Source organism: Caenorhabditis briggsae, assembly GCF_000004555.2.
Source record: "Caenorhabditis briggsae complete genome, chrV, whole genome shotgun sequence".
Classification (NCBI taxonomy): domain Eukaryota; kingdom Metazoa; phylum Nematoda; class Chromadorea; order Rhabditida; family Rhabditidae; genus Caenorhabditis; species Caenorhabditis briggsae.
Window position 1 is genome coordinate 9,034,658 of NC_013488.2, and position 24,655 is coordinate 9,059,312.

The 24,655-nt window shown below is 38.6% G+C and overlaps 8 protein-coding genes across 8 annotated transcripts; 2 read left to right on the forward strand and 6 right to left on the reverse strand.

The window, feature by feature from the left end:
* Positions 1–251: 251 nt before the first annotated feature.
* On the forward strand, positions 252–1,296 carry Cbr-mif-2 (the record flags this gene model as incomplete). The annotated part of the gene is made up of 5 exons (XM_045237460.1): positions 252–311; positions 437–499; positions 546–605; positions 1,037–1,135; positions 1,216–1,296. 5 exons carry the CDS (start codon positions 252–254, stop codon positions 1,294–1,296), a joined length of 363 nt encoding a protein of 120 aa, XP_045097777.1.
* A 161-nt stretch (positions 1,297–1,457) lies between these two features.
* Cbr-cpr-1 lies at positions 1,458–2,575 on the reverse strand (the record flags this gene model as incomplete). Its single annotated transcript, XM_002636589.1, has 3 exons — positions 1,458–1,780; positions 1,829–2,492; positions 2,570–2,575. 3 exons carry the CDS (start codon positions 2,573–2,575, stop codon positions 1,458–1,460), a joined length of 993 nt encoding a protein of 330 aa, XP_002636635.1.
* Positions 2,576–12,606: 10,031 nt separating this feature from the next.
* On the forward strand, positions 12,607–14,553 carry CBG23341 (the record flags this gene model as incomplete). Its single annotated transcript, XM_002636588.1, has 5 exons — positions 12,607–12,703; positions 13,182–13,307; positions 13,367–13,446; positions 14,064–14,136; positions 14,378–14,553. 5 exons carry the CDS (start codon positions 12,607–12,609, stop codon positions 14,551–14,553), a joined length of 552 nt encoding a protein of 183 aa, XP_002636634.1.
* Positions 14,554–14,647: 94 nt separating this feature from the next.
* On the reverse strand, positions 14,648–14,689 carry CBG27044 (the record flags this gene model as incomplete). Its single annotated transcript, XM_045237461.1, has 1 exon — positions 14,648–14,689. One exon carries the CDS (start codon positions 14,687–14,689, stop codon positions 14,648–14,650), a length of 42 nt encoding a protein of 13 aa, XP_045100595.1.
* Positions 14,690–15,035: 346 nt separating this feature from the next.
* Positions 15,036–18,484, reverse strand: CBG23340 (the record flags this gene model as incomplete). The annotated part of the gene is made up of 4 exons (XM_002636587.1): positions 15,036–15,364; positions 15,416–15,786; positions 16,648–16,814; positions 18,380–18,484. The coding sequence occupies 4 exons, from the start codon at positions 18,482–18,484 to the stop codon at positions 15,036–15,038; spliced, it is 972 nt and encodes a 323-aa protein (XP_002636633.1).
* A 1,935-nt stretch (positions 18,485–20,419) lies between these two features.
* On the reverse strand, positions 20,420–20,464 carry CBG27045 (the record flags this gene model as incomplete). Its single annotated transcript, XM_045237462.1, has 1 exon — positions 20,420–20,464. One exon carries the CDS (start codon positions 20,462–20,464, stop codon positions 20,420–20,422), a length of 45 nt encoding a protein of 14 aa, XP_045100596.1.
* A 1,234-nt stretch (positions 20,465–21,698) lies between these two features.
* CBG27046 lies at positions 21,699–21,929 on the reverse strand (the record flags this gene model as incomplete). The annotated part of the gene is made up of 1 exon (XM_045237463.1): positions 21,699–21,929. The coding sequence occupies one exon, from the start codon at positions 21,927–21,929 to the stop codon at positions 21,699–21,701; it is 231 nt and encodes a 76-aa protein (XP_045100597.1).
* Positions 21,930–23,756: 1,827 nt separating this feature from the next.
* Positions 23,757–23,819, reverse strand: CBG27047 (the record flags this gene model as incomplete). The annotated part of the gene is made up of 1 exon (XM_045237464.1): positions 23,757–23,819. One exon carries the CDS (start codon positions 23,817–23,819, stop codon positions 23,757–23,759), a length of 63 nt encoding a protein of 20 aa, XP_045100598.1.
* Between the last annotated feature and the right edge of the window lie 836 nt (positions 23,820–24,655).

Here is a 24,655-nt window from a genome sequence, read left to right on the forward strand (position 1 = left end):
TTATTGATAAAGCTTCAAGTCATCGTTAAAAAATTCAGCGTTGACCTGTTCTTTTAAAACCGTATCCTCGCGGAATAACCTTTTTTACTGACTCGGTGTTGTGTGCCGTATCAAGAGAACCGGTTTTTCGGTTTTGTCGATGTTGACGACAAAAGCTATCAGAATATCGTCGTCTGTCGTTTTCAAACTGCAGGTTTTTAAACTTCAACAATTTAAAATCAAAGTTATTGACGGTTTTCTAGAAGAGAAACATGCCGATGGTTAGAGTTGCGACGAATCTTCCGGACGAGAAGGTCCCCCAAGATTTTGAGGTTCGTTTCGTTCGATTTATATACATTTATTTATTCGGTGGAAGGTTTTTTGAGAAGTGAAGGATATTATTTTTCTTCAAGATCGTCTTCATGCGATATTGTTGAATTTTCTGACGGTATTTCAGATTCGTCTCACTGACCTCTTGGCTCGTTCAATGGGAAAACCAAGAGAAAGAATTGCTGTTGAGGTGAGACTTGAGAGTATAAATTGAAAGCTCCAAGACTAGATTCTAGGTCGCTGCTGGTGCTCGCCTCGTTCACGGAGCCACTCACGATCCAGCAACGGTCATTTCGGTATGTCGTTTTGCCGTCTTCAGAGTAAATTTTCAAAAGCATTTTCCTGTCCAAATCTGTCAATTTTTTTCCAGATTTCCAGAGACTAAATTACGGCATCATCCGTTTTTGCTATGTTTTTCTTCGATATCTCTTTGAGACCATGAAAAACTGAGAGGTTTATGTCGATTTACGACGAGTCTCGAAGAAAAATAAGACAAAACGAGTGTCCCGTAGTTTAGCGTCTAGAAATCTAGAAAAATAGCAGTTTTGAACAGCGTTTTCCAAAATTTTCTCCTGCAAATTTACTTTGAAATCGGCATTTATATGAAATCTAAATTGAACCCCCTGAACAAGCTTGAATAAGTATTTTTCCTTTCCCAAAAGAAGTCATGTACTTGGTGCTCTTTCCTATGAAACCCTCTTATCAGTCCCATCTATGGATTCTTCAGATCAAATCGATCGGAGCCGTGTCTGCCGAAGACAACATTCGCCATACCGCTGCGATCACCGAGTTTTGTGGAAAAGAACTCGGTCTTCCAAAAGATAAGGTAAACCCTCTTTTCATCTTATAGAGTTTGTACTCAAGAAAAAATCAACGTTTCATTAAACTCCCCTCCTTTCACTACAGGTTGTTATCACATTCCATGACATGGCACCAGTTACTGTAGGGTTCAACGGTACAACTGTCGCCGAAACAAACAAATTGTGAAATATTGAAATTGAAAAAGATGTTTATAATGTGTTTTAAACCGTTCAGATTGTATTTACTCTTGCCTTCATTTTACTAACCCATGGAACAATTTAATTTGATAAAAGTTTTTATTGCAAATTTTTGTTAATTACATGAAATGTGTACATGATTTCACAGAGTTACACTCTGGCTTTTCCGGCGACGACGGCTCCCTCAATTCCGCATTGGTCATCTCCACGGAGAATCTTGAAGAATCCGCTCTCTCCCCAGTTGGTTCCCCAGGAGTTGGCAACGAGCCAGTATGGAGATCCACTCTCAGTTCCCCACCCGATGATCTTGATGGCGTGTCCTCCGAGAGCCTTTCCGGCGGTATGCTTGTAGACTCCGCTTTTGTACTTGTAGAAGTCCTCGTAAACGGTGAAAGCAGCCTCAACTGGTCCATTGGTCATGATCTCGGTTTGGATGGCAGCAACACTTCTGGCGACAGCGTAGGCGGAGGCTCCTGGAAAATTAATAATTTGTTTTAGAAACATTTAGAAGTTAGACTTACCAAAGTGCTTATCCTTAGCGTAGGCAGTAGAGTATCCGGATTGACAGCTCAAGGAGCATGCTGGGGTCTTGGATTCTGGGCAGTTTCCAGAGGTGCATGGGGCAATTGGGTATGGTTTGCATCCAGCTCCATGGTAGTCTCCTCCAGTGACAACTCCCTTAGAGTCCCACCATCTGAGAGCCTGGATTGGGTATCCTCCCTCACATCCGTTTCCACAGGAAGATCCACAGCAGGAAAGAAGATCGTCTGGGGAGATGATGGGTTGTTGGGCTCCCTTGGTCTCAATGCAGGTACGGTCGGAGATGATCTCAGCAGCTCCGAAAGCCCAGCAGGATCCACAGGTGGCTTGGTTACGGATGAGTTTGATGGACTTGCACTCGGACCATTGGGTACGGGAATCGAAAGAGGCTGGGATGGAGGCAAGAACAGTGTTGACTTCGGTAGCACGGATCTCATCGGAGTGAGCAGCAGCATACTTGACATCCATCACACGCGACTTCATGAATTCCTCGGAAACCTCGACATGTTCAGTGGTGAAAAGGGATTGGGCAGAGTTGACATAGTCGACCAGTGCCTTTCCAGTGAGTGTTTCAACTGCGGATTTGTGATCGATTGGGACGAATGCAAGAGTGACTGCGCACAAGGCGGCAAGGACAAAGACCTTCTGAAAATGAATATATTGAGGACCGAGTTGTCAAGAAAAACAATTCCTAATTCCTAAAATTTGTTAATACAACTCACCATCATTGTTCTTAGTTGAGCGAAGAGCTGTCTTCTTTCCCGCACTCACCCCTTTTATACCACATCGTCTTCCTTATCAACCTTTCGATTCTTCGACTCTCTTCTAGTTATTTGACGTCGAGAAGCTTCGGTGCTCACGTGCCGCTCTTCCTTTCCTTCGCTTATCAGTTTTTGATTGTCGATTCGGAACTGATTTAGAGAAGAGCACCTGAACCGGAATTCATCTGTGATACCAAAATGCGGGGAATTCAACAATCGGAATTCGTAGTTTCTGCAGAGAATCGCGGTTTTGGGAACGAAAAACACTTTTGGTGAGCTGTCAGAATAGAAGAGGACTTTATGAACTTCAATTGATAACGGGAACAAAGAAAAGCGAATCAGAAGTGATTACGGTATGTTTGTTCCGTTGTCGTTTTCAACATTTTCATTTTCTCTTCGGTTCAGTGTTACACTTTTTTATTTCAATGGACGCAGTTAATTATCTATCCATGTACGAATAGGAAGTTGAAATAGTCACGTAGGACCAACACTCGGATATTTCTGGATGAGATCATCCTGCAAATGATGTGTCTACATCTTCAAACGAATACATGTACTTTTGAAATTCGCAAAGAGAATCCGATTTCAAATTTTGGATTGCTAGGATTTGCTTTAAAAATCACATTGAAAGTTTCTTTGTCTGGGTTTTCTGAATTCGAAATCCTATTCTAAATAGTCATCAGCTCATATTTATTGTTTTTTAAAAAATCGGAGGGTACTGTAAATCTCGAAACTTTGCATCTTGACAACACATTTTGTTTTTGAGATCGTTAAAAAATTTTCAAAGTCAACTGTATTATTTTGTACAAAAAAGGAGTTGTGGAAGAGAAACACCGGTGGCTGTGGTCGAAAGTACCCCCACGACGACTACCGTAACCTGAAAAAATAGGTGGAACAAACAGAAAACTCGACGAAAAGATGTGAAAAATGAGACAATCAATACGGAAAACAAATTTATTTTCAGGTTACGGTAGTTGTCGTTGTGGGACCTTCCGCCAGACCAGATAATAGTATTTCTATGAAACTATTCAGAGGCCGTATACAAGAAAGTGGAAAACCGTTTCCCGATGTTTGGAGCATAATTTTCTGAAAGTCTGAAAATTTTTTTTAAATTTAAAAATGGGTTTCTGGGCAAAAAAGACTTAAAATGCATATAATCACTATGACAATCCTTTCCAGCCTTTCAGAAAATCATTTTCCGAACACCGGAAAACGGTTCTAAAATTTCTTGCATACGGCCTCAGATCAAATATGTTGAATCCATCTACCTGACTTTGTTGAACAATTTTCAAGTTTTTACAATTCAGTACTTTCAAATCGATATTTTATTTTTGCTTTTACTCAGTTTTCTCCTCTTTGCTCTCTATCTCCCATTTCCTTTCACAACCGATTTCCTGATGCTAATCCTGGAAACTCTTGCCCTCTTCCTATTCCGTTTTTCCCTCTTGGCAACTTCTTGCAATTTGTCGTCGATTCACTTTTTTCTGCTGCTCCAAAATGTTTCTCGACGACCCACAATGGCCACCCCACGCTTCACATTGTTCTGAATCGTTCGAGCGACACGACTTCTTCATATTCTTTTTTGGGTCGAGTCACCACCTCATCATCCACAAAAATGACGAGGGTTTTCATTTTTATCGATGCTCAAATATGGAGAAAAGAAAACAAACAATTATTATTATTTTCTCATTCTTTTGGGTTACACTAATAAAACAAAATTATTGAGGGTGGCGAGGGAGGGAAAATGGATAAATATCGCTTTGCAAACTTTTTAATCGTTCTGGAGAGTCTTGAATTTTCAGAGAGATAATTGATGGGGTGGAAGGTGATGTGATGGAAAGATATCAAAATCGAAAAAATAGTGAAATTAACTTGATTGGGCTGAAACATCATTCCAGAGCAAACTTCAGATGTATTCGATTCAGATGGATGGAGTTTGAGGTTTGGCGTCCTTCAATTAAAACGCTCAATTGAAGCTATTAATGGAGGGTAATGTTCTGAAAATCGTTTATCCAGAATCCGGATGTCACATCTGCACACCTAGACTTTACGTCCTTCAATCACAATGAAAATTCTAGGGAACCTGCTCCTACTATTGACTCTTCAGACACTGACGACTTAATTTTTCATCTTGAAACCAATAATTTGCATCCTTGAATGCGTGGAGTGCTTTACAGCTAAAGATGTCGAGAATGCATTTTTTGAGAAACGGAATCCGAAATGCGGTTTGTAGTGGATGTTTAAAAATGACTTCTCGTGGAAGATAATTATTGCAAATAAAAACTTTTGTTGAAAATTCGGAATAAAATATTTTTCTCGGAATCCAGAATTCGGACATTTTTATTTACAACTAAAAAAACAAATGTTGAGCACTCAGATACCGTAATCTTTTGATTTCACAAACATCACTGTCAATTAGACATAAAACTTTTTGATTGCGAAAAGAATGTGATTCATTTTGTGATCTGATAAGGAGCTTGTCAACCAAACCAATCTTTGGTGTTACAGAAAATGAAACTAGCTGAAAATAGTTTTCCGAGCCTTCCAATCTTTACAGATTTTCAGATTTTCAGATTTGCGGAGGATAAAAACATTTTTCCGCATTAAAAAAAAATCTATACTGACCAAGAAATCCTTACTTTCTTTCCAAAACTGAAAAGTGATAGCAATCCAAATCTACAAAAACTTCCATACCAGAAAGCTGTAATAACTAGAACGTAAGGTTTTCCAGAAGAAACCCTTCTGTGTTTTCATATATTTTTTATTGTCTTCCTTTTCCCTAAAAATGGCTTCTACATCATCACATTCCTTTAGTACCTCAAGATAGATGACCTCTCATCTTATTCCTTCTTTCTACTTTCATCCAACTTTTATTTCCATCCCATCCCACTCTTTTTCTCCATCTCTTTCCACACAAAAGTATCATTTCTCCGCCTTTCGAGATGAAAGTTTAATTATTCCTTCCTTTACACATTTCTTCCAGAACCAATCGAAAGTTTAATGGTTCGAGACAATTCCAGATTAGTGCTGTAAAAGCCTTAGCAATGTTTAGTGATGTCATTGAAGATAATGGGCGGAGTCAAAAGAGAAAAGGCACTCCCCGCCCCTCTTCCTTTCTTCTTCCTGAACCACAATAGCGATTAGTAGTGGATGTGTGTGCGGAGAAGAAGAAGAGCTCATTTTATTTTTGGCACTTTATGTCCATGACCGTAACAATTATCTTCTGATTGTTGATCTTTAAGCATTGCTGGTCATCTAGGGAATGTAAACTTATTTAAAGAAAGATTCATTCTTCTCGTTTTATCAAATTATTGTTTTCGATTTTGTTATTTTCACGAACAAAAGCTGATTCAATTTCTTTTCACTACAAAAAAAAATGGCGAATGATTCCTCTAATGCTTCAAATCTTATTTCCTATCTAAAAGAGCTTTCACCGTTTTTCGAGAGAAAATAACCTGAAATTATTCAAATCGGGATTATAAACTGTCTTAATTGGGATTATAAGTAGTCTGTAGATACTCAGGTAGTTACCGTATTCCCTCTATTATAAGCCCACTCCAACCGTCAACTCTGAGCTCAATTATTTCGATTTCTGTGCAAGCTATCAAAAATTTATCAACTTATAAATTATTTACCATAATATTAACAATATTTTATTAGTTAAACATTTTTTGATACCTTTCACACGAAACGAGATAAGCTCAAAGTTGATGGTTTGGTGTGGGCCTTTACTAGAGGGAATACGGTAACCGTTCTAAAGATCTGAAGTTAGTTTCTGTGAATCTATTGAGAATTTTCTATTCTCGGAACCACATTTCATCTCATATTCAATGATCTACAACAGGCTATTGTTGGTTTTTCGATCTTTTTTCAGTTGAGAAGAAATACGAAAACATTTAGGAACTAGCTGTTAGATCTGCTAGTCCCTATAAATCTTTTTTTGTTTATAAAACTATTGTTTGTTTATAAAACAAGAAAACGTTCTTGATAGTCCTTGGGAAACTTGCTGAAAATTTCAGAACGGATAGTTAGAGGCATCCGCAACTCGATAGCATAAATATAAGTAGGTCTTGTATTAATAAGAAAGCTAAAACTCTTTGTCTGAAATTGCGAGACGGCGTGCGGCGGATGTCTCGAACTATGAGTACTGAAACTTTCAGCAAATCCCCCCAGGACTTTTCAAAAACAACCCCTTGCAAGATAATCCTGTTTCTGAGTAGTTCCAGTGGATCATAAAGATCTAAGGACCATGTAAAGACCCTTTTGAAGAATCATTGCTTACCTTATTTCTAGATTAACCTTTCAAAACAAATCCTGTATCTTTTTGTACTAACAAAGGAGTTTCCGCATTACTTCTCAGACCAAAAAGTTTTCTAGATTACTGTATTCAAGTTAGCTATGCCTCAAATAAGATCCTTCGAGGATATATGAGTTTTTTTGGATGTAATGAAATATTCACGACTGTTGTCTTTGGAAGGTCATCTCATTTCTTACTTGAAGTTTCTCGGGGTGATGAAACACAATTTATGCATGTGGGAGGATGATTTATGCTTTGAGGGATCTAGTAAATTAGATTTTGAAAGGAGTTTATTTCGAAATAAGGACTTTACCTGAAAAAAGTTCCTATCTAAAGAATCTTGCTTTAAAATAGGACCTTTTCAACTCAGCAAACTTTTGGCATATTTGGACACCGTGCCTCGTTCAGAGTGCTCTTGGAACGCCGTACCTAGCGGGTGTCGTAACATTGCTGTTCTCCTACCGTAACCCTATTAACACTGACGTTTCTTGAGATTAGGAATTCTTTGAACATCTTTATTGTTTTCCTCTAATCCTCGGTTAAGGATCTCAACCTTAAGTACATTTATGACGCTAACTTCCATTGAAACTGAACGATCTTCAATTTTTCTCAATATTTGTGTAGGCGTTCTGAAGAGGTCTTTTTTCCTCCTCCCCCACCATCATCTTTTCTCTTTCCTTCAAAAATCATATATCCTTAACTTCTTCTCTTCACATCCTTTCCTATCCTTTTCTCACCTTTTCTAGATTCCACGTCATTCTTCTCAACCTTCTTCCATCGACCTCTTCTAGTTCCTATGGTCCTTCGAGTAGGTATTGAGAAAGCTGCTCATTTCAGATTTATAACCAAATGGAATTGGCCCTCCCTTTTTTGCCTTCTTCTTCCTTCTTTTTTGTTCAGTATTCTGTGCTTTAGAAACAACGAGAAAAGACACCTCATCTGGAGATCTGGTTGACCAGAAAAAGAAACACGTAGGGGTGAAGAAGAAGGAGTCAAAAAGAAGGCGTTTCATTTTGCAATGAATAAATTCGGGGCACCCCGGAGCATTTCGTTTCATTTCAATGTCTTCGTGTCGAAATATAGAGAAAGAGACTTCGATTTTGTTTAGGGACCGAGAAGGGGTGATTGACGACAAGAAGTTAACATGGGGTTCCACGTGTCTGCGTCCTAAAAAAAGGAGGAAAAGAGCCAAACGGCTAAAATTTAGTAACTCGCTTCTCACCTTTTCCGATAGGACCACGTCACTTTTCTGGGTCTGCAGAAGAACAGTTCATGTCTCATCACATTGAAACCTTTTGGAGATATGTAGAAGACTCTTCGTTCTTGACAGGAGAAGTTTCTGCCATTAACGAGTACACTCTAGGGTGCAAAAATGTTTGAGACAAATTCATTTAGTTTTTTTTTTCCAACTAGACCATCAATGCAAAATTGCCATTTAACATCTAATGCTGATGATTGACGCATCCAGAACATATATCCCACCATATTATCCATAGGTTTTAAGAATCCTGAAACTTGTTCTTAGAATAAGAGAAACCATTCGTTTCTGAAAATCTGAAAATCTCCTACTTTCCAGCTAAACATTCTTCATATGCGATTATCAACAAAAAAGCCGCAGATTTCTCATTTTTTGAACATTCGGAAATGTACACACCCATAAAAATTTTCGACCAGTTATCTTTTTTGTTTTTTGTTTTTTTCCTCTCTCTCTCTTCACCTACTGCGGTTTCCTTATTTGGTTCTGCTTTTCAAATCTGATGTGACATTTAGTTTTCGAACTTTTAAATATGAAAAATTCAGAATCCTCTACTTTTAGGCTTGAAATTCTCACGTTCTCAGATTTCTGATCACTTCTACGCATTTTTAAAAAATAGTCGGGTATTTTCAAAGCCTCGCCTACACAGATTATTGGATGGTTGTTCGTCTGAAATGAAGACAGACTCTCAGACAATTACCAATTAATTTTTGAACTACTAATTTGAATTCTTCAATATTTACTTCTTTATATTGTCGTGGATACCAGCAATGTTAGGAATTGACTTTTCGGAATTTTCAAAATCTCATTTTCCTATCACAAAGTCGCGAGAAATTGGTTTAAAAAATTGACAAACTAATTTCGAAAATTCAAAAAAAATTCAAAATGTTTGATTCCGCTCAAGACCCGCAAGAAAACTTTCTGCGTGAGGTTTTAACATACCGAATTCACTTGGGTTCAAACCAATGGGTCAGAAATCGCGCCCCAGTAAACGTGAGATTTTAGAAAAAAATCGCTGCTGAATTATGTGACTGAGGATCAAACTTTTAAACGTTGTACGAAAAAAATCACGCGTTGCAACTCGTTGATTAGAACTAATTAGGTCGAATCCACGTCAACTTGGAAATTATTAAATTTCTTCTGGCCTAAAAGTTATTTGGGGCGCGTTTTTTGACCCGTTGGCTTGAACCGAAGTGCGAATTGCGTAGTCCAGAAAGCTCCAGTTCTGAAAAAAAGCTTCGGAAGTATACCGATCGAATTTGATTCTGAAAATTGTCGGAATTTCGTGAATTCGGAATTCAGTTCTGAACATGACTGCGCCACCATGGTGGATAGAGGTTTTGAGTTTCGTAGTGAAAACCTTCGAAGTAAAAATAAAATCTTCCAGTTTTCTAAATTACAGAGATATTTATGAAACCGATTTTTTTGGACTAATTCTAAACTTGAAACACTGTGAAACGTTATTGGATGTCTGAAATAACCAGACATCATCTAGTTATCCAAACTGATCACACTTATTCTCATAATCCAATTTCATAAGACTTTTGGCACTTGAAGTTCAAATTGTGCTCTTTCATGGAACAAATAAAAACACAAATTAAAAAAGTTATCTCCTTTATTTTTCAATATTCCCCTCTCCACAATAACGTTTCTCTGTTCCCAACTGAGGATTCTTTTCTCTGTTCGAGAATTCCTGAACACTTTCTTTTTCCTTTTTCATATTACTCTTTTTTATTATCAAGTCTGGGTGTCGTTCATTTGTTTTCTTTCCATCTCGTCAGTCATTCAATTTTTTCCCTTATTTTTTCTTTACAACTTCTAGGTATATTATGTGTACCAGACATCATCCCATGACACGATTATCACTTTCTCTCCTGGGACCCAAAGATCATTGGACCGAGATCTCGAATATTAACCAAGTGGCTTTAGTCATTCCGGTTCCATTTTCAATTGCCGGAATTGAGCTGGACCATAAAATTCTGGCCCAAATAGAGAGAGGTCTTTCTCTCCAGAATCCAAACCTTTCACCTTTTCTTTTTCTTTCTTCTTCTCTCTGCTCAAAAATCTTGCTACGCTCTAAATCGATGGGACTCATTTGATTACGATGCATCTTCTCATTTTTCTTTTTCTCGGAGCAAAGATATGCACATGTTCATATTAATATCCGAGAGAAGAAGAAGCAAAAGCTGATGTCGTCGTTTCGGATGATTCTGATGATGATGATGATGCACAGAAAAAGGATAAAAAGAGAAAAGAGATATGCTCGCTTTTCGCACTTTCTTCTCTTCTATCTGATCAGATCGTTTTGTGTCCAAATTGTTTGCGGCCCTTTCTTAAAATGATTCATTCTGAAAAAGTTTTTCAGATGTGTTGATAAAACGGAAATCTGATTAGGAAGTGTTTTCTTGGCATCCTTTACTTCCAGTAAAAAAATCTGTTCTCAACTTTGAGCCAATTTATTTCGGTTTCTGTAAAACATATCAAAAAATGTTGAACTGGCAAATTATTTATAATAATTTAACTAATATTTTACTAGCTGATCATTTTTCGCTAAATGTTATAAGAAGCGAGATAATTTAGCTCATATTTCAAAGTTTGGATGGGCTTCTATTAAAGCAAATACGGTATTAGCAATCATTCAAAAATTGGTAAAAAACAAGAGAAGTTTTCTGATAATTCCTAAATTCTTCTTATTCAAATAGGATTTAATCAGTTTCACGCTAAACAGAATTCAGAGAAACCCTGTTTATTATATTACCTTTTTCTGTTTTTTTGACCCACATTTTTTGTAACCCAAATTTCAATTTATCACGTACCACTTTAAACTTTGAACTTTTTTTTCAATACATCAAAAAAAGATTTTCTGTCTCGGGGAAACAAATCAAACTAACTTTTCTTCGATTCTCTTTGGTACCAGTCTCTGCGTCAGCTCAGACTCTTGATTAATAACAATAACAATAATTAAATTGCTCCAATTTTTATTACCTATTTCAACTCATGACTCTTTTTCTTTCTCTCCATCTCCCAAAAGACTTTTTTGTGTTCTTGTCTAACCAGTTTGTATGACGAATTGTAGACAACGATGGGTTGTTATTCCTAGATAACAGGTGCTTTTGGTTCGAGATTTCTGATTTTTCAGTTAAATAGAAATGCTAAATTTTAACATAGAACACAACCCCTTCAAATCTACAAATTCCTTCAAACTGTACTCAAATCTTTGCTTCCGGGTATCTAATTTTTCCAACGAATCAAAATACCTTTTTCACCAATTCAATTGACTTTATGTAGTCTCCACCCACCTCCAATTTCCCTTTCATGATTTCATATCTCTATTTCTCCAACCCACAATTTCATTTTTCCACTGAATGTTGACCAGGTGCCTCGAGAAATATAATCGGATTCCGTTCCAATATCCACCTCAACGGGCACTTTAAACGCCCCAGTCAATTGTTTTGGTCAAAAGCTCTCAGAATCCGTTCTTTAACTTTGCTATTTTAGTGCGAAAAAAACCATACTTGTCAAGTTCCGGATCAAAAAATCCTTCCGGCTGGAGTAGCAAATTGAGAAAAAATATATTTTATTCCGCCGCAAAAAAAATTCCCTGAGATATTACATCCTTACAAAAGTATCGACGTTTTGAAATTTTTATTCGAAAATTTTCGAAAATTCAGAATTTCGAAATTCAATTTGGGCCGGTGCCAAGTATATGAAACACTATATCAGGTGTCTGAAAAGAGAGAAAAATGGAGAAGAGGATCCCCGTTGGGGTGTTAGATATACTCCAATTTGCATCGCAAATTAGTCACCACCTACTCTTGCTTCTTCCCCCAACTTTTTTTCCTATTCCTACTATTTTTTTCCTATTTGCAGATCATTCCAAACTACTATTCACGTCATAGTAGATTTGTCTTCTCAAAAATCTATGTGAAATTGGAAGGCTGAGCCGCGGCCGGCCGCAGAATTTGAGTACTTCTGGGATAGTTTCTGGGTGGCTGAACGTATTTTCGAAAGAATAGGCTGATTAGTCTACGGCCGTCTTCTTCTTTCTGTACTACCCACGGTCTAACTCCCGGTTGACCCCTCAGAACTTCTCCTCTCCTGATCCAACCAACCACCTACATTACTAAAATTGGAGGAATTCCCTTGTGGTTGTCCATGGAAGTCCCATACCACCATAACTTTCTCATTTGCTTACATATCTTACGAATCCGTCATCCTTCGTTCATCTCCGCCCTTTTTTTTGGAGAATTCGTCACTCAATATTTTTTCGCCAAGGAACTGGTGTGCATATCCGCCATTTATCAACTTTTTGACTGCCCAATTCCACCTCTTCTCATTTGACACGTCGTCTTCTTCTTTCTGTTGATTATTCTATCTTCTCTTTTCCATATTCATCTCAGTTTCTATCTTCCAAATGAACATCGAAATTACAGGTAATCACGAGAAATGTTGAGACAAATAGTGTTAATGTGCGCCATCCAAACCGCTTACTCTTTTAGTATCCGGGATATTATCAACGGAAAACGGGGAGCCGATGCAGCCAGTGAGTTCTTTGGTTCTTATTTCAAAATGTATATAGTATGGATAAAAGCAAGTTATGGCACTCATGTTACAACTACAATGTTCAGGATTTGAAAATCGTGATTTGGAGAATCAGAGAGCCTACAAAATGAACTAGGTCGATGAGAATTATGGTTCAGAAGAAATCTAGAAAGGGGTTATTAAGGGAATCAACTTAGGAAACTTAAAGGAGGGCTGACAGGAGATTTTTCGGAGTTTTTTTTGAAATTAGGGTATGAATTCTGACCCCTTTTATATACATATTCCATCGTTCGGCCACCTTAGCTTGCGCCACCGTTGCTCAGCTGGTAGCGGCGCGGCACCTCCGGCGGTGGACCCACACTCTTCGAGGGAATTGTATTTTGAACGGAATTTTGAGGCAATTATTTTTATTTTTATTTCCTACACCTTAAAAAATTCTTTGCCTTTCCCCATGCCCCACTCAATGTCTTATTTTCCAGCCCCTTGCCCCACATGGCATCCATTCGCGTGTCCATCCGGTGAATGCGTGCCAATCAAGTACCTGTGCGACGGATCTCCAGACTGTTCAGACGAGTATGACGAGAACAAGAGCATGTGCACAGCAGGTGAGGAAAAATAGTCCCTTGTCACTTGACACCGTAACCAATCTCTTCTTCTTCTTCAGCCACACGACCGCCCGTTGAGGAGACACAGGCGTTTTTGAAGGCTCTCATGTCCGCTCACGGAAAAGATTTTCTCGTCAAAGTGAGTACAGATGGACAGTTCTTTTTCTTAAGTGTTCGAGTAGTTGACGACCGGTTTTTAAGGGAGGGAAAACAGTTGAGGTAGAGAATGGAAGATTGACATGTAGGGAATGGAAAAACGAGGTTGGAAGATCCGTTAGTAGGAAATGTGATTGAGGAGGTGAATTACCTGTCAGTTCGAAAAAACCAGGCTCAGATTTGAAAATTTTGAAATTCGTTAACGATGTAGTCAAAGCCTTCAAAGAATTCTGATTAAAAATCCAGAATAAATATTTCAAACTTTCTCACCTTCCACATTTCCTCTAATAAAAGGTCATTCAAATGGTTATCTTTGAGCTAAATTATCTCGATTCCTGTAAAAGATATAAAAAAGTGGTCAACTGACAAATTGTAGATTATACATCAACAATATTTTGTTAGTTGACTTTGTGATATTTTTCACAGGAACCGAGATAAATTGGCACAAACTTAAAAGTTGTTCGTGGCGTTCTATTAGAGTGTTTACGCTAGTTTGCTCTCAGGAATAATGTTAAAACCCCGGATTCAAACTTTTTCTATCGAATTTTGAACCGTAAAAAAACTAAGCATTTGAGTATTTTCCTAACTCGAAATTTTCAGGTATTCGGTCCGAAAGCCAAAGCGGAACTGTCTGGAATGGGAGGAGTCGACAAAGTCGCAGTTGCCCTTTCTCGTAAGTTTTCCTCTCATTTTTCCCGGAAATTCCGTTTTTCCAATATTCCGATCACAACACCACATCTCATAAATATTTAACATAATATCTCGTTGTGTTTTTTTCGCTTTCTTTAAAAAAAGGGATAAAAGATTAGAGATGCGAGAGAGAGAAATGCAAATTGCTAAAGGAAGAAGCGTATTATAGAAGGCGTCGTGAAGAAGTAGAAGAAGAAGTTCCGAATGACATCATTTATTTGCAGAAACACCGACAGCCGACCTGTTTGCATCTGAAATGAAACTGGATGATGGAGAAACACAACATATGCTCGAGGTTATGGAAGGAATTTTGAATGGATCCACTGATGAACTCACTTCAAACGAGGCCGCCGATTTCCGCTTCTTTGTTCAGAAACTCCAAGAAACTGGATTCTTCTAAATTGAGAGTTAACCCATAAGATTGTATCTTCTCTTTTTATTAAAAAAACGAAACACATCCGCGAAAGATCTCCCCCCAAGCACCATCTGAATCTCTAAAACATCAGAGCCGCCGACGAATACGAGTGTGACCCCATTTTCTTCTTTTTTTTCTCTTCTTCTGTCAGTTTCTGATATTTTTATCCAAACCCATATAATTCTTATTCTTTTGTCTCTCACTCTCTTTATGTTAGTTTCAATTCTGCTCGTTGGTGTGCTTCTGAAATAAACCGTCTCCACATGTTTGTTCAAGTTTGGAATCAGAAGTTGTTTGATTTAAAATTAATTTATTCATATTTACAAACAAATTCAACAAGACTAGAATCGAGAAAGACAAGGATCTTTGGTCCATCGGTAATTGGGAACAACCCGTTACATCGGAAGTAGTAGTAAAAAAGATAACCGGTGTGAAAAATGTAAAAAAGGCTAAGAAGGGAAGTACTTCTAAACATAAGTCATGGCTCGAGCAGCAGCTTCTGCTTCCAATCGTCCACTTCCAGAAGGACTTTTCCATTGTAGACTCGGGGCCGTGCCGTATCCACTTTCCCTTCCATCTTCATTCCATTGACGTTCTCGTGGAGAATCAGAAGACGTTCCAGTGATTCTTGTGATTTCATAGCTTCCATCACTAGGAACAGGACTTTGTGGTGGTTGAGGTGGACGACATGTCGGTGGAGGTTTACGAAGAGACATCCGATTGCTCATATTGTTCATTGGAGTTGTACTTCCCATTTGTGGTCTGGTCGTCATGTATCCCATATGACCGATTGTACCTAGAAATAATTATTTAAGTACATGTTTACTATGTTTAAAAAAGATCTTACCAATCGGAGCGATCTCCTCGTAGACTTCTGACGGTGGAATACCATTCTGTCTGCTAACAGACACTGTATGATATGCAGAACATCCATCTCCTGGATTCAATCGCAATGTCGTGGATTCAGAATGTCGAATCGGAATATGTTGGGATCCCATAATCGGAGTTCCACTTCCACAAACGTATGATCTCATCGTGGTTGGAGTATGATGGAATAGCCGACTTCCAGAGCTTGAATTGTTGGAATACATCAAAACTGCCGGTGGTCCACAGTTGATGGGTTGCTTCATAGAGTTATAGGTCCACAAATGTTCCCCAGCAGCCAGAATCGAATCACTCGACATTTTCTTCGATGCATCTGAACTTTGTCGACGTCTTCTGCAAAGAAATTGAAAATTGAAAAGAGCAATTTGGGGAACTTCTTATTGTGTTTTCTATTGTTGTGCCTTTTGCTTCTTCTTGTCGCCGTGCGCAAATTCAATTTTCTTAGTCCATAACCACTTCATTCACTAATAATTGTCCTCAACTTTACACCCTTTCCTCGCTTTTTTCACCTAATGACCTGCTGTGTGACTGATTGTATATCTTACGGATTGTAAATCATGACCTTCTGCATTTTCCCAATGCCTCCGGTGTCGAAGATGACACCAGATGGGTGTATGCATCTATTTGTGTAACTCCGTCCCCCAGTAGGTGACAATGATGTAACCAACTGTCTTATCCAGTCAGTCAACACTCGAAAACTTAATAATTTGCCTTCTGAGCACTCAAGTTATTCTGTTCGCTCAATTCGCTCCTTTTAATTAAACCTTCCTATGACCAATGCCAATGACATGTCCCAAAATCGAATCGTCTCAAGTGTTATTTGCAGTTGGCATAGGGGCCCAAAGGGTTATCCGTAAATAGCCGGTTTATGAAAATTAAGGAGACTATTGAAATTATCTAGTGGAAAGCCTGGTTAGAAAATTGTGAAATTGTGCATTCTGTTTCGAACTCAGCACTAGGTTCCCCCATAAAAGATCATACTACAGCCTGGTAGAAAACATGTTCCTAGATCTTAGAACCTCAATAATAAAAGTTTGCAACAAGCGAAGAGACAGAAGGGTTAGGAATTTCTCCAGGAAGAGGGGAAACAGATAATCAATCAAACACATATTCTTCGTCGTGGATGATGAATCAGTGCGCGCGTGCAGACTGTCATAAACTGCTGATTGATCACTCCCTGGACCCAAAACGAACCTCCGGATGCGACCAATTACTGCGATACAAACGACGAATAGGAGAAGAACTGAAAGAGCAGCGACAGCAATCAAAACGTTGGCGGCGAGCTGTTGACTGTCCTCTGAATCGTAGATGGTGCCGATGTCCGAAATGCTGACGAATTGGTTTGAAGAGCATTGTTCCGCCTGCAATTAATCGAGAAATTAATCATCACATTTTCAACAAGAGTCAAGGATCATTGAATTTCCGATTGAACCAGTTTCTTGATTCCCAACCGTTGCTACTTGTTCTTCCAATTTATTTCAACTTTTCCCTGTTTTCTCTTCACACCAATTTGAATTTGAATGAGGCGAGGCGAGGGCAGGAAAAGGGGCACAACGGGCTTCAAAAAGTTGGATTCATTTGCATAAACGGAGCGCGGCGACAAGATGGATGATCAAAAGGCGCCAGGAATTCATCTGGCGGAGAGAAGAGGAACCCACAAGGGAAATGGTTATGTTGCAACACAATGCCCAGTCAATTCATATTCGACGATTGATGGGTGTATGGAGACGAGTATTTGGGAGGAAACTGAGCAACATGTTATATCGAGAAACTGGTTTTAGATTTATTGGTAAAGTTTTCGATGGAAAACATATTGGAATCTATCGAAATAAAAAAAATTAAGATCCAAAAAGAAAGTTTCTGCCAGATATTTACAGAACTTCAGAGGAAAATAGAGAGAATAGGTTGAAGCTGTGGATGACCACAAACCAGTGTTTCTATTTATTTTGCCGTAAAACCTGCAATAGAAGGCCCCGCATTGTCTCGTTCGAGCTCAATTATCTCAATTCCTATGCAAGGCATCAGTAATGTGTCAATTGATAAAATGTTTGTGATATTATGTTAAACAATTTATCAGTTGACCACTTTTTGATACCTTTCACATGAACCAAGATAATTGAGTTAAGGACCCTTCTATTAGAGGTTTGCGGGAAGAATCAAAAATCGAAAACCGTTAGTTTTCAGTTTTTCCATCTACAAAAATTTCCAAACACTCCTCTGTCTAAGAACGACTGTAACGAAAATCTTTTGTCAAAATCTTCCCATCTTCCCAAATCAAGTATTCCACATTCAACCAACTAATTCCAACTCTTCCTCTCCCAACTAATGAAGATACAATTTCCGTTCATTTTCTTCCTCCTAATCTACCATATTTATGTAAAACCCATCCTCAGTTTCTTCTTCCATCACCCAAAAAAGACATTCATCTTGCCTCCAATGAATGGCCAAAAACAATTGTTTTTGGCGCAGATGGTTTATGTGTTGAGGAGAAAGGAGACGCGTATTCCCCCGCTCAAAAAGATATGGTGGTTATAAATTAAATCAGAGCTTCTCCTCCTTCCCCTGACACCTCTTTCCATAAACACATAGACCTTCCACAAGTGTTTCTTTCTAGAGCTGGAGAGCATCCTTGAGATTGTGCAAAAGGATTATTTTTTAGAGGAGAAGGAGAAGAAGTAATATGTGCAATTGGTTCAAGTGGTTGTCATAACTGATGGCAATTGTTATGCAAATCAACAAGTGTCAGTTTTTTAGGAGGGACAATGATTTAATCGTCACATACTAAACAGGTGACATGAAGATCAAATTTGATTCAGAATGAGCTCTAGGGTACTTTATCAAAAAGTGTCTGAATGAAGTCAGCTGTCTCTTTATGCAGACGGCTGTCGGATTCCCAATGATCTTGGCCGATTAGAAAAATACTCACCGGCTCGAACTTTTCATCAGATATCAGATGCCAAATCAGCGAAGGATCCGGCGGTGGCGGTAGATCAAATAATGGAGGTTCTGTGATACAATCGCAAGCCCTCATGGTAGCATTTGTCTGGAAAAAAATTTTTTTAGAAAGAAGTCGTAGGAGAGGCTTATGAAAAGAATCGAGAAAACGTTTTGTGTCCATGGCAAAGCAAAATTCTAACAAGTTGTGGAAATAGAGGTACCGGGGAGAAAAGAAGAAGTGGTAGAAGAGGAAGTCTTTTGAAAAGAGGACAGACTTAAGGAGGTACATAATAATGGAAATGTAGTGAGCGGGAGTGAACAATTAGAAGGGCCCTCTCCGGAAGAGAGAGGTCTCGAAACGATAACGACCTTGGATTCCAAAACCAACCGAATTCAATTGGTAAAGAAGAAGAAGAACATACTTTTCCCTCGATACGGTACGGCTCATTTCAAAAATTGCTGCTGCGAATGCGCAACGTAAACGCCTCCTTTTCGGGGATGGGATACGGCTCATCGAACAGTATTATATAAGGAGTGCGGTAGGTCAGAACGCGGTAAACATTGGTGCCGAGAGAGAACATGTGAAAATGAAGCATTTTATGGGAAATTGGTTTTGAAGCCAAGTCAAGCCCTACGATACTAGACCACCCACAGAAGTTCGGAGGAACGATATGAAGAAGCAGGAGAAGTGTGGAGAGATGTTGGGGAAGAGAAAAAAGGAGGTACAGCTAGTTCAAGAATGAAGATTGATTCGATGTGACAAGTGGTCGAAAATGGAATGTGAGATAAAACAGTTGCAATAATCAAGGAGGAGATTTGTTGCGAAAAAAATTTAGATTGGATAAAATAGATAAGCATGAAAAATGGGAGAAACATCATTTTTCCTCTATGAGAAAAACTGTAAATTTTGAGCTGAATTATCTCGATTTTTGTGAAAGATATAAAAATTTTTTCAACTGATAAAATATTGATGATTTTATGATAAATAATTTATCAGTTGACACATTGTTCATATCTTTCACAGGAATCTAGATAATTGAGCTCAAAGTTGGCGGAAGGAAAAGGAATAAGAGATAATATGAACAAACTTCAAAGTCAAAAGGTTCATTAAAAAAAGATCCATTCAATTCAACAGAGCCAAAGAAGCCTGTAATATCCAATAGATCATTCATCTCCATCTTTCTTCCTTTCTTTTTTTTTTGACGCTCCCTACCATCATTACCGGTGCAAGTTGCCTCATTACGGAAGGAAGAAGATGTTGCGTAAACCGTCAAGTCGGAATAAGAAAAAATGAAAGGGTATGGATCTGGCGGCACGGGTAATGGGTTAAAGGATCTGTTGACAAGCAAGGACACACCTTCCGTAAATGAACATGTTACTGGAAAATGAGGATTGCACCACAAAGAAGAGAAAAACGACAAGTGACGAGGGGTGTTGTCTGTTGGATTGGATTTGTTGCAACTCTTCTTTCTCAATCCCATTCTCTCTTTTCTCAACTCTCTTTGATCTATCTAAATCCCCTTCTCAACTTTTATTGTATTTCACACAGATCATCCCGAGTTTCTTGAAAAAAGGCCTACGTGAGAGAATCGGGATTAGTTTTGTGTTTTTGTGTGCACCGGTACGGATTAGGATGTATCGGAGGGAGGAGAACAACGAAATAAAAATGAAGGAGGACATGGGAAAGTGACTGTGCAGCCTTTTTGTTTGTTTTCGTTCAGAGGAGGACCATCTCAATCATTCTTCTTTTACACAATACCGACTATTTTAAAAACATCAGGATTTACGAAAATCCATCTTCTCCAAAATGTTTCTATGAGATGAACACTATAATTAGAATATCGTCGAAAATCGTTGTGTGCTAAAATTGTGAAAAGGGACATTCGAAGAAGAAGAAGAAGAAGAAGAAGAAGGAAAAGAAATGGGTGAGAAAAACCGTAATAAACGCGAGAAAATTGTCCGAAATTGGCAGTTTTCTCTCTCTTTTTCCAACCGGAGAATGAAGCTAACCTGTACTCCAGACTCCGGTTCATAATTCTGAAGAGTGTGAACGTTCGTCAAAACGCAAACACATATTCAAATGTACTAGTTGATGATCGGAGAGGGAGTGGAAATTGGGAAAAACTGACTTTTCCGTCATCATACCAGCTACTTTCAAATCGTATACAACAATCGGCGTGGCTTCCCACACAGAAAAACAGAAAAAAGAGAAAGAGAGAAAGGAAATGAATGAATTGGACGAGTGCCTTTTCCAAAAAGGTAAATGGATATAGGCATAAAAGAAAAAAAAGAGGAGGTATGTTATGGTTCGGGTTAATCACATTATTACCGAAAATGAGGAACGGCGCGGTATTGGAAGAAGAAGGTCGGAAGGACACCAGGCGGTAGAAAAATAGGGAGAGGGAAGGGCAAGAAGACATTGTGTATCTAGAGGGAGAGATGGGAAAATGAGGACCGCCCCAGAGGAGGGAGTATGGGGCACCGCCCACTTTTCACCATGGTGTAGAAAATGAATAAAGTGGGTGGAATCGAGCAGGTAAAAGAAATCCGTTAAAGGTTCAGGTTCTTTGTCATTGTTCTTTCTAGAAATCGAGAAGAGAAAATCTGAAATTGGTTGGCAATTATGGAAAGTTCATAGATCTTGTAAATACATATTTCAGGATTTTCTACGATTTGAAATCATTAAAATCTTACTTTTCGATAGAATAGTAAGATAAAACACTTGAAAGAAAGCTACAGTAATCTGGACAACTCCTTAGCTTCAATTTCAAAATACCGTAGACACTCTTATAGAAGGCCAATCAAACCACCAACGTTCAGGTCGTATATCTCAGTTCCTGTAAAAGATATAAAAAAATTTTCAACAGATAAAATGTTTGCCATAATATCACGCACATTTTATTAGTTGACACATTTTTGATAGCTCTTATAGAAATTGAGATAATTAAGCTCATAGTTCGGGGACCTTTCTATTGCAGATTCTACGGTAAGCAGTTATTTTTGTGCAGGTAAAATAAAGGTCATGTACTGAAAACACAGATTAAAAATAGAAGAAAGGTCTACAATGCTTAAATTTCGACTTTTTTGGTCAACATGAAATCCTCGGCCACCTAGAAGTATTTTCTGAAACTAGTTCCCAATAAGCTTCTTGTTCTTCCTCTTGCATAAATATTCCAAAAAGTTAAACTTTGACATTCTGATCCAAAAAAAACGTCGTCGCAATGTTGAAAACTACAATAAACTTACTTCTAAACCTCCGTTTGTCTTAAAGTAGTACTCTCTTCTTTTGGAATGACTTTTTCTTCTTCTTAAAAATTCGTTCTCCTATTTTTCCCAAAAAAAAAGAACGGAACGAAATCAATTGAAGCCGTGTCAAAATAGTAGCCACTAGCTCTTCTTCGAAACTCGAAAACTTCCATTCTCTCTCTCCATCTTCGAAAAAAACTCACACAACTATTCAATTCTGGACGCCTCCTTCTTCCCATCTCTGGTGTGGAACCAAAAGAGAAAAAAAAGTTGCGAATCAGTTGTTGGTCCATTTTTTCCTGCTTCTGGACGACGGGTGGTGTCAAGTGCACACACGCTTTAACGAATTCATTTTTCTTCTTTTTTCTCTACTTAATGTTTCAAAGGAATGTGAGAAGAGAAAAAGAGAACACTAAACCTTCTCGAATATCTTTCCCAGAAAAGAAAAAAAATTCTCGGAGGCAGAGCAACTGTCAAACAGTAATCTCTCCAGATGATCCTAGAATCAGTTTACAGCTTCCATGAATGTTGTTCATCATTTCCACAGAAAGAAATACAACCAATAACAATAAACTAGTTGGGTAATGAGAAGGCTGTGCTACCATGGAGCAGTCGTCCCAGGAAGAGAGCACGCGTAATTTTACGGTGGAACTGGGTGATTTATGATGAGCAGGCGTTGAGAATAGAGCTTCCTTCTTCTTTTTATGCAACTGGGATTTTGGTAACGATGATGGATCGGATAAGTGATCCGGATGGAAAGGTTTCGAAGGGAAATTTAGGGGAAACTCGATTCTGACGCCTTTCCTAACTGAAGTGATGAATCAGAAGCAATCAAAATAGGGATAGGCGGGAGAGCTCCAACTGAGTCCCAAAATTGCATTGTGTTCGATTCTAAAGACATCTAAATGTGTCGAAATTTGACAAGGACCTCCGCCTTTTTACTTTTCTCCAAATACAACTCTCAACCCAAAACCAAATTCTCTTTTGGCGGGAGGGTGCTAAATGGTTCATTAGGCGTCCGGAGCAGCTTCTACTCTCGCGGAAAACGAGCGGGGAAGCGCCCGTCTTATTAAATAATAGTTACTCTCTCCTTTCCCCATTCCTTCTTCTTCTTCTTCTTCTTCCCCTTCTTCTTCTTCTTCTTCTCGTTTTCGGAATCTAGAAAAAGTTTTGGGCGGGGGATAGAAAAGAATGCACTAAATTCAATCACGTCTTCTTCTTCTTCTTCTTTTTCATCCGTCAAGCTCTAACGTTTTCGCCAGACTGCTTCTGGAGATTTCCTACAAAAAATATATATGGGAAGAAGGAGGGCGCAAAAATGACCATGGAAGAAAAATATTTTAATCCGACCCATTTCAACCGAGAAATGACCAAAAAAAAGAAGAGAACTAGGACGGAACAAAAGGGTAAACGAACTTTTTTCTCTTCTTTATTTTCCGGTCAAGCCATTTTACGTTTTATTATGAGCATAAAACCTCCCAAGATTGGTCGGATGGATTCACCTAATCCTCGCGAAAAAGTGTATATAGTAGTTATTGCGCATCGGAAGGTATTAAGAATATGAAGTACTCCTCCACCGGTTGCCACGTCATCCAGTATTGCGCCATGATCAATTGACACATAGTTATCGCACCTGGCAGTGAATATATAAGGAGATGAATGCGTTACTGTTACGTCAAGTGCACCATCATCCCAGACAGAAGAAGAAGTTGAGTGCCGTGGCATGACCTCTATACCATGCGTATCCTAAATCGACCATTTTATTGTTATGGTCCCTCCCCTGCGGAAGAGAGAGGCGGTGTACCATCAAAAGGCTCCTAATTATTGATACAATTGTTCGAAGGGGTGACGTAACCATTCCGTACAGTACAAGGAACAATAAAAGAAAAACTCATAAAAGCGGATGGTCTGCGCACAGGTGGTTTTAGAATAAGGGCACTCCTGCCAGCCACCTGGCACTCATGAATAGGTTGGAAAAAAGGAAAAGAGGATTATGGTTTGAAAAAAGAATAAAAAGTTGTGAGCAGGTATTCAACAGTCCAGCTGTCAAGCATTGAACCGTAAAATCAGCATTTTCTGGTGCACTGAAGAGTTTCCTTCAGAAAAAAGGAGCCATACTTTTATTCGAATTCTATGAAACTCGAAAGAAAAAATTCGCTGAAAGCTTGTCCGTCCGAAAGCATATTGTTTTTCAAAAAAGACGAAAGCAAACAAAACCAAAATCTCTAAACTCATTAGCTCTCCCCAAAAAAGCTCGCCAAAATAGGAAACCAATTTTTTTCACACCTTCCTCCTCCTCTTCTTCCTTCCCATCCGACTGTTTCTTTTTTTCCCAACACTTGGATCATAAGTGTAAATGGAGTCATCTTTTGACTTCAAAAGGGACCGATCATCGAATGTTGACACAAATATCATTTCCACAATAAAACAGTGTGTCGCCCTCTTCACTGTTTTTGGAGCATTCTTGGAGCCGCGAAGAAGACATTAGCTGTGAGAGAGTAGGTAAACATGGGGAGGGATGAACGTGAGAAAATAAGTTGCGTAATGTATCTTCTGGAAATTACGAGGGACGGGCGGTTCCTGAAGGTTATAAGGAACACGGCAACCAGTGTTACATTCGGCCCATTTAGCACATTTTTGGAGCACAGGAATTGGATGGTCGAAAAGAGATTGGAATGCAGAGAGAGAGAGAGAGCATGAATGAATAAAATGAATGAATGGGGGGGGGGCGCACCAAAGAGGTCCTTTTTGGCTCACAAATAATAATAGCGGAGAGATTTTTGTGGAAGGAAAAACTGGGGCACACGGAAGGACACTGAACTGGAGGGGACCACGAAAATCAAAGTAAACATTCTCATAACTCGGATAGAAACTGGGAGAAAGATCGGATTTCGTTTTTATGATGAAAAGCGTGGGAGGTGTAGATTGTTTGTATACAAATTGGATAGAGTGGTATTTATACAAAATTAGAACATTAGAGATAACTTTGAAATACCATAAACCCTGTAAATAGAAGGAC